This window comes from Carassius auratus, chromosome 35 (assembly GCF_003368295.1).
Source record: "Carassius auratus strain Wakin chromosome 35, ASM336829v1, whole genome shotgun sequence".
Taxonomy (NCBI): domain Eukaryota; kingdom Metazoa; phylum Chordata; class Actinopteri; order Cypriniformes; family Cyprinidae; genus Carassius; species Carassius auratus.
The window spans coordinates 1,058,246-1,072,293 of record NC_039277.1 but is presented as its reverse complement, the minus strand read 5'-3'; the positions used below and the strand labels follow the sequence as shown (position 1 = coordinate 1,072,293).

General features: G+C 43.1%; 1 protein-coding gene across 4 annotated transcripts in view; it reads left to right on the top strand.

Annotated features, from left to right (window-relative positions):
- Positions 1 to 14,048, top strand: part of LOC113053975 (PH and SEC7 domain-containing protein 3-like) — a 103,453-nt gene that overhangs the window by 39,751 nt on the left and 49,654 nt on the right. For all 4 annotated transcript variants that reach the window (XM_026219147.1, XM_026219149.1, XM_026219151.1 and 1 more), the window contains one exon: positions 5,065 to 5,256. In XM_026219147.1, the coding sequence (XP_026074932.1) occupies positions 5,065 to 5,256 (192 nt within the window). The remainder of the gene's footprint in view (positions 1 to 5,064; positions 5,257 to 14,048) is intronic.

Below are 14,048 nucleotides of genomic sequence, written 5' to 3'. Positions count from 1 at the left end.
ATATCACATTGCAGTGAATGGGTGCCGTAAGAATGAAAGTCCAGGCTCATAAAAACATCTCAAGTGTTTTTAGACATGACTCCATTCCAGTTTTCTCCAAATCTGTTCTGATGAAGGCCTGAAATTTTCAGCACATTTTCAATTTTGGGTGAACTATTTCTTTAACAGAAGTCTCACTGGCACCACAAGTCTGTAATTAATGAATTTAATCCTGTTCTTTGAAATAATCCCAGTGTAAAAGTCTGAAAGGGTCATGGACAGGAAGGAAAACAATGCTTAATGCAGATTAATAAGATGCAACTAACTTATAATCATGGATAATTAGGTTAGCAAAATAAATAGGCGTTTCAAAACGTCAAGAGAAAACATTTCCTATTTATATCGTTGTTAAAATCAGAGGCCATGCATCCAAACAAAATCCAAGCAGCATTTTTGACAGAAATATACTTTATTTGTCACTCGGTAAAAGCTCATTTGTAAGATGCTAACATGGATGGATTGTGTAACATGTTGCCATCCTCAAAAACCATGAAAAAGAAACTGCACAAGCTAGACAAAAGTATAATATCTGTGGCAAATTGAAAAGCTTAACATTGATATATTCTCACTATACAATCACAGTTTATTCTGCAGTGGCGCCGAATCGTCTTTCCACAAATGCTTGATAATTAGCAATTTGCATTCCTAAACTAAATGCTAAGAGGGCAAAAAAATAAAAAAATAAATGATGCTAATAAATGGAGACAAGAGCTGTTTGGTGCTTGTATTGATATTTTTCCACGTGTTTTCAGTAGGATGTGATGCTGAAACCTCAACAGCGTTTAAAAGTTGCCAGTGATTCACAATGAACTATAAATAAGAAAACCAATTGTGATTATTCATTTTCTATATACATATATGCATAAAAAGCATTTAACATTTTGTCATTTAAAAAAATAAAAATAATATTTGTACTATTACAGTGAGATGCACTTTAAATAAGTGTGGCAAATAACTTGAAAAAACCTTTAAAAATAAAAAGAAACATTGAAATACATATATTGTTATTATTGCCTAATACAGTGGATCTCAATTCCATTCTTTGCGTAACAGCGCTCTGCATATTTTGCATGTCTTTCTTATTTGTAACATAATATACTTAACATAATATACCTCTGTAAATAAAAACAATTAATGCACTTTAATTCCCTTTGAATAGAACATATTGCTCCCTTCTAACTGGAATCATGGAGGGATATCCTGTGATGTCCCCTTCGCAGGGCACTTACATCTGAAGTGAAAAGAGACACAATCAAAATGTGCAGAGCGCTGGTTCACGAGGACTGGGACTGACAGCCACTGATCTTATAGTATCAGAGTGAACACTTACTGACCAAAGAAAAAGTTAAGCAGACACTTTGTTTTAAATGTATTTCTTTGTGTTTTTATGATTGTTTAATTGAAAAATTACATTCAAATCTGAACTTTCACTTCATTCAGAAACACACGAAGGCTGTAATAATTGTTTTAAAACCGTTTTTAGACTGTTTTTCTCTTGTACTTATGTGATACGAAGAATAATGTGTGTTGCTGAAGACTGAATTGCCATATTTGTTGCATATTGAAAATAAATTGCCTTCAGAAACTGAAATTTATAAATAAGTTTATCCACAAACAGATGTGCAGATATAGTGGGCTGCAACATCTCTGCTTCAGGAGCTGCTTTTACACATGAACCTGGTAAATTATTGTAAAATTGCCAGATTAGTAAAATCATCACATTTGCCACTTACACAAGCAGTGGCTTTCTGACTCTTTCTGTTAAGATACATTCACACATCAGCAATAAAATACCAATAAAATCTATGATGTAAATCATGGTAAATGACCTTTAAATGCTGCAGCATTTTCTTCATCCGATCAGATTAGGAAAAGTGCTTTTGTTTCATTATCTGTTCAATTTGACATTTTTTTTGACGCTTCCTAGTTTCTGCCGCAGTATGGAATAATTTCTTTATCTCTGCCAGAGCGTTTATTAAAGGGGTCATGTAATGTTGCCAAATAGAACATTATTTTGTGTATTTGGTGTAATGAAATGTGTTTATGCGGTTTAAAGGTTAAAAAAACACATTCTCTTCCACACACTGTACATTAATGTTGCTCCTCTACGTGTTGATTTTTACAAAGCTCATCGGTCTGAAAAGCGAGGTGTGCTCTGATTGGCCAGTTAGCCAATGTTTTGTGATTAGCCGAATGTCTCCACACCATTACGGCAACAGAGAGAATCAAAGTGACGTAGAGATGTGGGGGTGTGTTTAAATGAGGGTGTGGATGAGTCTTAACTTTTATACAGTCTTTGGATTCGAGACTTTAGACTTTAGAGGTCTTATCTATTCACAAACAGCCTGTGACACTCCAAAGAGAAAGGAAAACTTGAAATTGCATCATTTGACTGCTTTATTGCCTGAAGCAGACTTCTTACTTCAGTCATGACCCTGGAGGTACTTAAATTAGCAATCTACAGCTTCACACATCAAAATGGTAATTTACCAACTTCATCTATCCAAACTGCCAGATTTTCACCAATCGCCATTATTTCTCAACAGTTCACACTTGCCTAAATGGTCAAATTAGTGTAATTTTCAGGAAATTAAGTCTCTTCTAAATTAGTTTTACATTCACTTCATCTACAGCGATATCATTGACTTGATTGCAAATAAATGCACAGACACTATTTAAACTGAACAGAGATGACATCACTGAATTCAATGATGAACTGCCTTTAACTGTCATTTTGCATTATTGACACACTGTTTTCATAATTCATGTTGTTCAGTTGCTTTGACAATCTTTTTTGTTTAAAGCGCTATATAAATAAAGGTGACTTGACTTAATGTGTCTCAGAGTCTTGTGCGAGTGTCACTCTCATCTTTATTTGCCACAAATGAAAAGTGCACTGTGCAAATCTCTCTTCATCTATACCAAGTTTAAATTATTTATATTTTTTTCTAGAATATATCGTGAAGGACCTGTCATTATTTTCTTAGTCCTGTTTGAATCACTTTTTCATAAAAATAAAAATGTCAGCATAGCTGTGATTCTGTCATACCTGTTAATCACCCCCTCATTTTCTCTAAACAACAAGATCAAGTTATGTTGTGACTAGACTGGTTGGTAACACTTCTCACTATTAACTAGTTGCCTTTGAGCATCCGTATTACTAGCATATTGGCTGTTTATTATAATGCCTTATTCTGCATGACCATATTTTAGATCCCTTAATCTGACCCCATACCTAAACTTCACAATTACCTTACTAAATATTAATAAGCAGCAAATTAGAAGTTTACTCGGACAAAAGTTGCAAATAATACTTAGTTAATAGTGAGTTTTCCTTCACAAAGTAAAGTGTGACCGAATGGTTTATTTTATATTACCCTATCTTTATCTGTTTTTGTAATACATGAACAGGCAAGCAGAGTGGTCATCTTGTACATTTTCTTTCATTCTCTACTTTTAAAGGGCCATTGTTTTCATTCTTTTGTGAAAATTATGAAAGTGTCTGCCATTTTGATATGCCCAGTATTAATAATAATTAAAATTTCAGTAATTAGAAGTTTCTAATTAAACAATTTTCTGTTATACTGTAAATTGTATATGGTATATTGTTTGTGGCGTTAATTTAGATTATTGTATTTTCAAAGTAAAGTAACAAACCAAACTCTGTAAAACATAGGTTACAATAGAAGTTAATAAAGTGAAATAATTTTTTTTAACTCTATTTTCTCTACCTTTTTTCGCTTCTCAATTGGTGTCCATAACAGTGGGAATGTTTCTGTACTAGGGACACATGGGAATTTATATTCGATATGAACATTTAAGAAAACTGACAGCTAATGTCCAATCCAATTAGAGAAGCAGAATAAACTGCTGCCACCAATATCTGCCACCACTTGTTTTATTTTCTACAAAACGTTATGAACTTTTCCTAAAATGAGATTTGCGTGTGTGTTGTCATTTGTTGTGGCTCTCAACAGATGGCACTGTTAAACTGTGTGTGGTGACTTGAGGAAGCCTGTACTAATGCAGTAGATAAATACAACAAACTCTTCAACTTCAGAAACCAGCCTTAGTGAGCAATGCTGTTTAACAGTTTTTATGGTCATTCATCTGTTCAACTATGAATTCATGCTCTGACTGCACAGAGAAGAAATGAAAACGCATTTGTCTGTTTTAATAACTCCCTTCATTGCATCTCAATGTCACGTCTCTGTTCAGATCTCAGATGAAGTTCTGTTTGAAGGATCATAACATTCTTCAGATGCAGTCCTTCATGACACGGCTAGCATTAGTCTGCATTGTCCTTCAGTGGCTAATGGCTCTGAAATGTTGCCAGAACCAGAATAACACAGATTGGACTGTGAGATCTTGCATGATGTCATTGATGTGGGAGGACAGCGGGTGATGATCGTTACATTTGTTTTTGTATGATGTAGTTCTGGTTGCTATCGCTGTTGGCAGAAGCCTGTGGTGACATTGGTCTTCTGTAATGTCGGCCGGTTGATTTGGGCTTTGCATTTTGTTTCTCTTGTGAAATGAATCTGATGGTGCGGGTGGGGAGAGTGCAAAAATGGTTTCTGTTTTCAGCAGGAGATATCGGACAATTCCTCAAAATTCACTTATACAGGATTAAATGGATGAGCGAACATCATTTAGGCAAATTAATTAACATACTATTCACTGTTCTCTAGTGTCATGTGAGGCTGTGCTGGAGTTCAGCCAATCACATTCAGATCTGCCTCTGTTCCAGTATGCAATGTTTGCTTTTTATTTACATCCCAATAAACATCCCAATTAGTTTATTATTATTATTATTATTATTATTATTTTTTTTTTTATAGTTTTGCTTCACTTGGAAATACATCACAGTAGAGTTGAAGTCAATTGCCGTTTATGTAGAATGCAGAACTTTTCAGAGAAGATTTTAGGGGCTACACAAAAAGCTAAAACATAGAGTGCTAAATAAAGAAGTGGCAATAAAACATCTAAATATGAAAATCTTTTGTGTGTTTGTGTGCTGTGCAGCAGCGATGCAGGGCTAAATGACATGCTGTCAGACTGGGACTCAGACATGGATGGTGTGGAATGTCTTAAGGACACCGATGTTCTCCACAATGGCAGCCAAAAAGACCAGGAAGCTGCCCGACGTCTGGCCAGACGGCTCTACCACCTGGAAGGCTTCCGGCGCTCGGATGTCGCCAAACATCTGGGCAAGAAGTGGGTGCATTCAGTCATAAATTTAGTTTAGTTTATCACTGTGTTTTCCTCCACTCTATATTGTCTTTGATTGGACACCTGTAATGCACACCGAAGAACTAGAACCTCTCACTAGAACCTGAAGAAAAACTTTGAACACTGAATAAGTCCAGCAGTGTCTGTCATTGTCTATGTAGCTAGGCACATGCATGTCACATACTTATCGTTATTCAGGTGAAAATGTTTTCTTTGCACTCAGAACTAGATTTCTGTTCCGTTTAGGGCACAATTCAAAGTGGAATGACCATGAGCCAAGCAATCCTCACTGATGTTGCAACAGTAAAATGTTGCAAATTGTGCCATGGGAAAAGTATTCCAACACATACATTTCCAGTGTTTCTTGAAAGGTTAAATTAATTTAATTTTATAACTTTGTCATTTGAGTGCTTAACTCCATTTTTAAGAGTGGCACATGTAATCAAAATATGTTAAAGAGTTTAAATAAATTTTGTGTACTTCAGTATTTGGCCAGTCAGCATTTAGCTAACGCCAATACAAGAGTGTGTCTGCACAGTGCACATATTTATGCCAGATTTATTTTGAATAAATTCCAGTGTTTTCACAAAAATGCTTGTATGCATGTTTCAGTGGCAATCATTTGTATTTAATAATGTTTAAAAAACAATAAAAAAAACAAACAGTTGCTGGTCCCCATTGACCTTCATTGAGAGAAAAAAAGTATATATATATATATATATTATAAATGGGGACCAGTAACTGTATGGTTACCAAAATTCTTCAAAACATCTTCTTTATAGCCTTAAATGTTATTTAATTCCTTATTACTGCAATATTATTTTATAATATTAAGTTGCTTTGAAAAAAATATATAAATAAACTCTGAATAAATAAATGCTTTAAATCAATAGAAACTTAATTCATTGTATTTCCAATTGATTTTTCAATTACATAGCTCTGCCCACGCCCCCAAAATGAATCTTACACTTTCAAAAGGCTCCATTGGCACATCCTCAAGTATGATTAAATTAGCATATTTTTTCATACCAAAGATCTTGTTAATACAAGCTTTTGCTAATGCCATTCATCCATTTCGTAGCCTACATACAAGCATATTAAACAACAGCTCAATGTATGTCGTTTTCTAGTTTACTGTGGTGAACTGTGCTGACAGTTATTTCTCAGACATATTTCTTTGTCTCTCAGAACCAATCAGATCTGTGTGTGACCTGAGTTCAGTGACTGCATTGGAGCAGTTCAACACACTCAGCCCCTTAAAGAACCACCTATAGGCCTATATGTTCATCCCTTACATTCTCAGACAAACTAAAAATAAAGGTTTCAACATACAGGCACTCATCCATATTCATAAGCACTCTCAGTGCCAGGCACAGTACTCTAGAGGAGAGCATCATTACTCCAGTGTGCTCTGTAGCACCGCCTCCACAGCCCTGGACTCATCCTATCTCACTCTCCCACTGTCTGCAGACCATCTCTGTCCATAGCAATGCTCTCATCCTGTCCTAATTTTACGCTGTCTGCAGATCATCACTGTCCATTGCAATGCTCTCATCCTGTCCCACCCCCCCGCTGTCTGAAGACCATCACAGTCCATAGCAATGCTCTAATCCTGTCTCCCGCTGTCTGAAGACCATCACTGTCCATAGCAATGCCCTAATCCTATCTCACTCTCCCGCTGTGTGAAGAACATCACTGTCCATAGCAATGCTCTCATCCTGTCTCACGCTGTCTGGAGACCCTCCACTGTCCATAGCAATGCCCTCATCTTGTCTCACTCTCCCGCTGTCTGAAGACCATCATTCGGTGCATCCCTACTGTCTCCATAACAATGCTCTCATCCTGTCTCACACTCCCGCTGTGTGAAGAAAATCACTGTCCATAGCAATGCTCTCATCCTGTCTCCTGCTGTCTGCAGAACATCACTGTCCATAGCAATGCTCTCATCCTGTCTCCCGCTGTCTGAAAACCATCACTGTACATAGCAATGCTCTCATCCTGCCTCACTCTCCTGCTGTCTGCAGACCATCACTGTACATAGCAATGCTCTCATCCTGCCTCACTCTCCTGCTGTCTGCAGACCATCACTGTCCATAGAAATGCTCTCATCCTGTCTCATTCTCCTGCTGTCTGAAGACCATCACTGTCCATAGCAATGCTCTCATCCCGTCTCACTCTCCCACTGTCAAAAGACCATCGCTGTCCATAGCAATGTTCTCATCCTGTCTCCCACTGTTTGAAGACCATCCCTGGCCATAGCAATGCCCTCATCCTGTCTCCCACTGTCTGCAGACCATCACTGTCCATAGCAATGCTCTCATCTTGTCTCACTCTCCTGCTGTCTGCAGACCATCACTGTACATAGCAATGCTCTCATCCTGCCTCACTCTCCTGCTGTCTGCAGACCATCACTGTCCATAGAAATGCTCTCATCCTGTCTCATTCTCCCGCTGTCTGAAGACCATCACTGTCCATAGCAATGCTCTCATCCCGTCTCACTCTCCCACTGTCAAAAGACCATCGCTGTCCATAGCAATGTTCTCATCCTGTCTCCCACTGTTTGAAGACCATCCCTGGCCATAGCAATGCCCTCATCCTGTCTCCCACTGTCTGCAGACCATCACTGTCCATAGCAATGCTCTCATCTTGTCTCACTCTCCTGCTGTCTGAAGACCATCACTGTCCATAGCAATGCTCTCATCCTGTCCCATCCCCCCCACTGTCTCAAGACCATCACTGTCCATAGCAATGCTCTCATCCTGTCTCCCGCTGTCTGAAGAACATCACTGTCCATAGCAATGCCCTCATCCTGTCTCACTCTCCCGCTGTCTGAAGACCATCACTGTCCATAGCAATGTTCTCATCCTGTCTCCCGCTGTCTGAAGACCATCCCTGTCCATAGCAATGCTCTAATTCTGTCTCACTCTCATGTTGTCTGAAGACCATCGCTGTCCATAGCAATGTTCTCATCCTGTCTCCCACTGTCTGAAGACCATCCCTGTCCATAGCAATGCCCTCATCCCGTCTCCCGCTGTCTGAAGACCATCACTGTCCAAAGCAATGCTCTCATTCTGTCTCCCATTGTCTGAAGACCATCACTGTCCATAGCAATGCTCTCATCCTGGATCACTCTCCTGCTGTCTGAAGACCATAATTTCCATAGCAATTGCTCTAATTCTGTCTCACTCTCATGCTTTCTGAAGACATCACTGTCCATAGCAATGCTCTCATCCTGTCTCACTCTCCCGCAGTCTGAAGACCATCAATGTCCATAGCAATGCTCTCATCCTGTCTCACTCTCCCGCAGTCTGCAGACCCTCACTGTCCATTACAATGCTCTCATCCTGTCTCCCACTGTCTGAAGACCATCACTGTCCATAGCAATTGCTCTCATCCTGTCTCACTCTCTCGCTGGCTGAAGACCATCACTGTCCAAAGCAATGCTCTCATCCTGTCTCCCACTGCCTGAAGTCCATCACTGTCTATAGCAAAGCTCTCATCCTGTCTCACTCTCCCGCTGGCTGCAGACCAACACTGTCCATAGCTATGGCCTCATCCTGTCTCCCACTGTCTGAAGACTATCAATGTCCATAGCAATGGCCTCATCCTGTCTCACTCTCCCGCTGTCTGAAGACCATCACTGTTCATAGCAATGCTCTGATCCTGTCTCACTCTCCTGCTGTCTGAAGACCATCACTGTCCATAGCAATGCTCTCATTCTGTCTCACTCTCCTGCTGTTTGAAGACCATCACTGTCCATAGCAATGCTCTCATCCTGTCTCACTCTCCTGCTTTCTGCAGACCATCACTGTCCATAGCAATGCTCTCCTCCTGTCTCACTCTCCTGCTGTCTGGAGACCCTCACTGTCCATAGCAATGCTCTCATCATGTCTCACTCTCCCGCTGTCTGAAGACCATCACTGTCCATAGCAATGCTCTCATCCTGTCTCATTCTCCTGCTGTCTGAAAACCATCACTGTCCATAGCAATGCTCTCATCCTGTCTCACTCTCCTGCTGTCTGCAAACTATCACTGTCCATAGCAATGCTCTCATCCTGTCTCACTCTCCTGCTGTCTGCAAACCATCACTGTCCATAACAATGTTCTCATCCTGTCTCCCACTGTCTGAAGACCATCACTGTTCATAGCAATGCTCTCATCTAGTCTCACTCTCCTGCTGTCTGAAGACCATCACTGTCCATAGCAATTGCTCTCATCCTGTCTCACTCTCTCGCTGGCTGAAGACCATCACTGTCCAAAGCAATGCTCTCATCCTGTCTCACTCTCTCGCTGGCTGAAGACCATCACTGTCCAAAGCAATGCTCTCATCCTGTCTCACTCTCCTGCTGTCTGAAGACCATCACTGTCCATAGCAATTGCTCTCATCCTGTCTCACTCTCCTGCTGTCTGAAGACCATCACTGTCCATAGCAATTGCTCTCATTCTGTCTCACTCTCTCGCTGGCTGAAGACCATCACTGTCCAAAGCAATGCTCTCATTCTGTCTCCCACTGTCTGAAGACCATCACTGTCCATAGCAATGCTCTCATCTTGTATCACTCTCCTGCTGTCTGAAGACCATAATTTCCATAGCAATTGCTCTCACCCTGTCTCACTCTCCCGCTGCCTACAGACCATCACTGTCCATAGCAATGGCCTCATCCTGTCTCCCACTGTCTGAAGACCATCACTGTCCATAGCAATGCTCTCATCCTGTCTCACTCTCCTGCTGTCTGAACACCATCACTGTCCTTTGCAATGCTCTCATCCTGTCTCACTCTCCTGCTGTGTGAAGACAATCACTGTCCATAACAATGCTCTCATCCTGTCTCACTCTCTCGCTGGCTGAAGACCATCACTGTCCAAAGCAATGCTCTCATCCTGTCTCCCACTGTCTGAAGACCATCACTGTCCATAGCAAAAGCCTCATCCTATCTCACTCTCCCGCTGTCTGAAGACCATCCCTGTTCATAGCAATGCTCTGATCCTGTCTCCCACTCTCTGAAGACCATCACTGTCCATAGCAATGCCCTCATCCTGTCTCACTCTCCCGCTTTCTGAAGACCATCACTATCCATAACAATGCTCTCATCCTGTCTAAATTTTACGCTGTCTGAAGACCATCACTGTTCATAGCAATGCTCTCATCCTGTCTCACTCTCCCGCTGTCTGAAGACCATCACTGTCCATAGCAATGCTCTGATCCTGTCTCACGCTGTCTGCAGACCATCACTGTCCATAGCAATGCTCTCATCCTGTCCCCCCCGCCGTCTGACGACCATCACTGTCCATTGCAATGCTCTCATCCTGTCCCCCCCGCTGTCTGAAGACCATCACTGTACATAGCAATGCTGTCATCCTGTCTCACGCTGTCTGCACAACATCACTGTCCATAGCAATGCTCTCATCCTGTCTCAAGCTGTCTGCAGACCTTCGCTGTCCATAGCAATGTTCTCATCTTGTCTCCCACTGTCTGAAGACCATCCCTGTCCATAGCAATGCCCTCATCCTGTCTCTCGCTGTCTGCAGACCATCACTGTCCATAGCAATGCTCTAATCCTGTCTCCCACTCTCTGAAGACCATCACTGTCCATAGCAATGCCCTCATCCTGTCTCACTCTCCCGCTTTCTGAAGACCATCACTATCCATAACAATGCTCTCATCCTGTCTAAATTTTACGCTGTCTGAAGACCATCACTGTTCATAGCAATGCTCTCATCCTGTCTCACTCTCCCGCTGTCTGAAGACCATCACTGTCCATAGCAATGCTCTGATCCTGTCTCACGCTGTCTGCAGACCATCACTGTCCATAGCAATGCTCTCATCCTGTCCCCCCCGCCGTCTGACGACCATCACTGTCCATTGCAATGCTCTCATCCTGTCCCCCCCGCTGTCTGAAGACCATCACTGTACATAGCAATGCTGTCATCCTGTCTCACGCTGTCTGCACAACATCACTGTCCATAGCAATGCTCTCATCCTGTCTCAAGCTGTCTGCAGACCATCACTGTCCATTGCAATGCTCTCATCCTGTCCCACGCCCCTGCTGTCTAAAGAACATCATTGTCCATAGCAATGCTGTCATCCTGTCTCACGCTGTCTGCAGAACATCACTGTCCATAGCAAAGCTCTTATCCTGTCTCCCGCTGTCTGAAGACCATCACTGTCCATAGCAATGCCCTCATGCTGTCTCACTCTCCCACTGTCAAAAGAACATCGCTGTCCATAGCAATGTTCTCATCCTGTCTTCCACTGTCTGAAGACCATCACTGTCCATGGCAATGCCCTCATCTTGTCTCCCGCTGTCTGCAGACCATCACTGTCCATAGCAATGCTCTCATCCTGTCTCACTCTCCCACTGTCTGAAGACCATCACTGTCCATAGCAATGCTCTCATCCTGTCACACTCTCCCGCTGTCCAAAGACCATCGCTGTCCATAGCAATGTTTTCATCCTGTCTCCCACTGTCTGAAGACCATCACTGTCCATAGCAATGCCCTCATCCTGTCTCCCGCTGTCTGCAGACCTTCACTTGCCATAGCAATGCTCTCATCTTGTCTCACTCTCCCGCTGTCTGAAGACCATCACTGTCCATAGCAATGCTCTCATCCTGTCCCATCTCCCCGCTGTCTCATGACCATCGCTGTCCATAGCAATGCTCTCTTCCTTTCTCCCGCTGTCTGAAGACCATCACTGTCCATAGCAATGCCCTCATCCTGTCTCACTCTCCCGTTGTCTGAAGACCGTCACTGTTCATAGCAATGCTCTCATCTTGTCTCACTCTCCCACTCTCTGAAGACCATCACTGTCCATAGCAATGCTCTCTTCCTGTCTCAACTCTCCTGCTGTCTGAAGACCATCACTGTCCATAGCAATTGCTCTCAACCTGTCTCACTCTCCCGCTGGCTGCAGACCATCACTGTCCATAGTGATGGCCTCATCCTGTCTCCCACTGTCTGAAGACCATCACTGTCCATAGCAATGGCCTCATCCTATCTCACTCTCCCGCTGTCTGAAGACCATCACTGTTCATAGCAATGCTCTGATCCTGTCTCACTCTCGTGCTGTCCAAAGACCATCGCTGTCCATAGCAATGTTCTCATCTTGTCTCCCACTGTCTGAAGACCATCCCTGTCCATAGCAATGCCCTCATCCTGTCTCCCGCTGTCTGCAGACCATCACTGCCCATAGCAATGCTCTAATCCTGTCTCCCGCTCTCTGAAGACCATCACTGTCCATAGCAATGCCCTCATCCTGTCTCACTCTCCCGCTGTCTGAAGACCATCCCTGTCCATAACAATGCTCTCATCCTGTCTCAATTTTATGCTGTCTGAAGACCATCACTGTTCATAGCAATGCTCTCATCCTGTCTCACTCTCCCGCTGTCTGAAGACCATCACTGTCCATAGCAATGCTCTGATCCTGTCTCACGCTGTCTGTAGACCATCACTGTCCATAGCAATGCTCTCATCCTGTCCCCCACGCCGTCTGAAGACCATCACGGTCCATAGCAATGCTCTGATCCTGTCCCACCTGCTGTCTGAAGACCATCACTGTCCATAGCAATGCTGTCATCCTGTCACACGCTGTCTGCACAACATCACTGTCCATAGCAATGCTCTCATCCTGTCTCAAGCTGTCTGCAGACCATCACTGTCCATAGCAATGCTCTCGTCCTGTCCCACGCCCCTGCTGTCTAAAGACCATCATTGTCCATAGCAATGCTGTCATCCTGTCTCACATCGTCTGAAGAACATCACTGTCCATAGCAATGCTCTCATCATGTCTCCCGCTGTCTGAAGACCATCACTGTCCATAGCAATGCCCTCATCCTGTCTCACTCTCCCACTGTCCAAAGACCATCGCTGTCCATAGCAATGTTCTCATCCTGTCTTCCACTGTCTGTAGACCATCACTGTCCATAGCAATGCCCTCATCCTGTCTCCCGCTGTCTGCAGACCATCACTGTCCAAAGCAATGCTCTCATCCTGTCTCACTCTCCCACTGTCTGAAGACCATCACTGTCCATAGCAATACTCTCATCCTGTCACACTCTCCCGCTGTCCAAAGACCATCGCTGTTCATAGCAATGTTCTCATCCTGTCTCCCACTGTCTGAAGACCATCCCTGTCCATAGCAATACCTCATCCTGTCTCCCGCTGTCTGCAGATCATCACTTTCCATAGCAATGCTCTCATCTTGTCTCACTCTCCCGCTGTCTGAAGACCATCTCTGTCCATAGCAATGCTCTCATCCTGTCCCATCCCCCCACTGTCTCAAGACCATCACTGTCCATAGCAATGCTCTCATGCTTTCTCCCGCTGTCTGAAGACCATCACTGTCCATAGCAATGCCCTCATCCTGCCTCACTCTCCCGCTGTCTGAAGACCATCACTTTCCATAGCAATGCTCTCATCTTGTCTCACTCGCCCGCTGTCTGAAGACCATCTCTGTCCATAGCAATGCTCTCATCCTGTCCCATCCCCCCACTGTCTCAAGACCATCACTGTCCATAGCAATGCTCTCATGCTTTCTCCCGCTGTCTGAAGACCATCACTGTCCATAGCAATGCCCTCATCCTGCCTCACTCTCCCGCTGTCTGAAGACCATCACTGTCCATAGCAATGCCCTCATCCTGCCTCACTCTCCCACTGTCTGAAGACATCACTGTCTATAGCAAGTCTTTCATCCTGTCTCACGCTGTCTGCAGATCCTCTCTGTCCATAGCAATGCCCTCATCCTGTCTCACTCTCCTGCTGTCTGAAAACCATCACTGT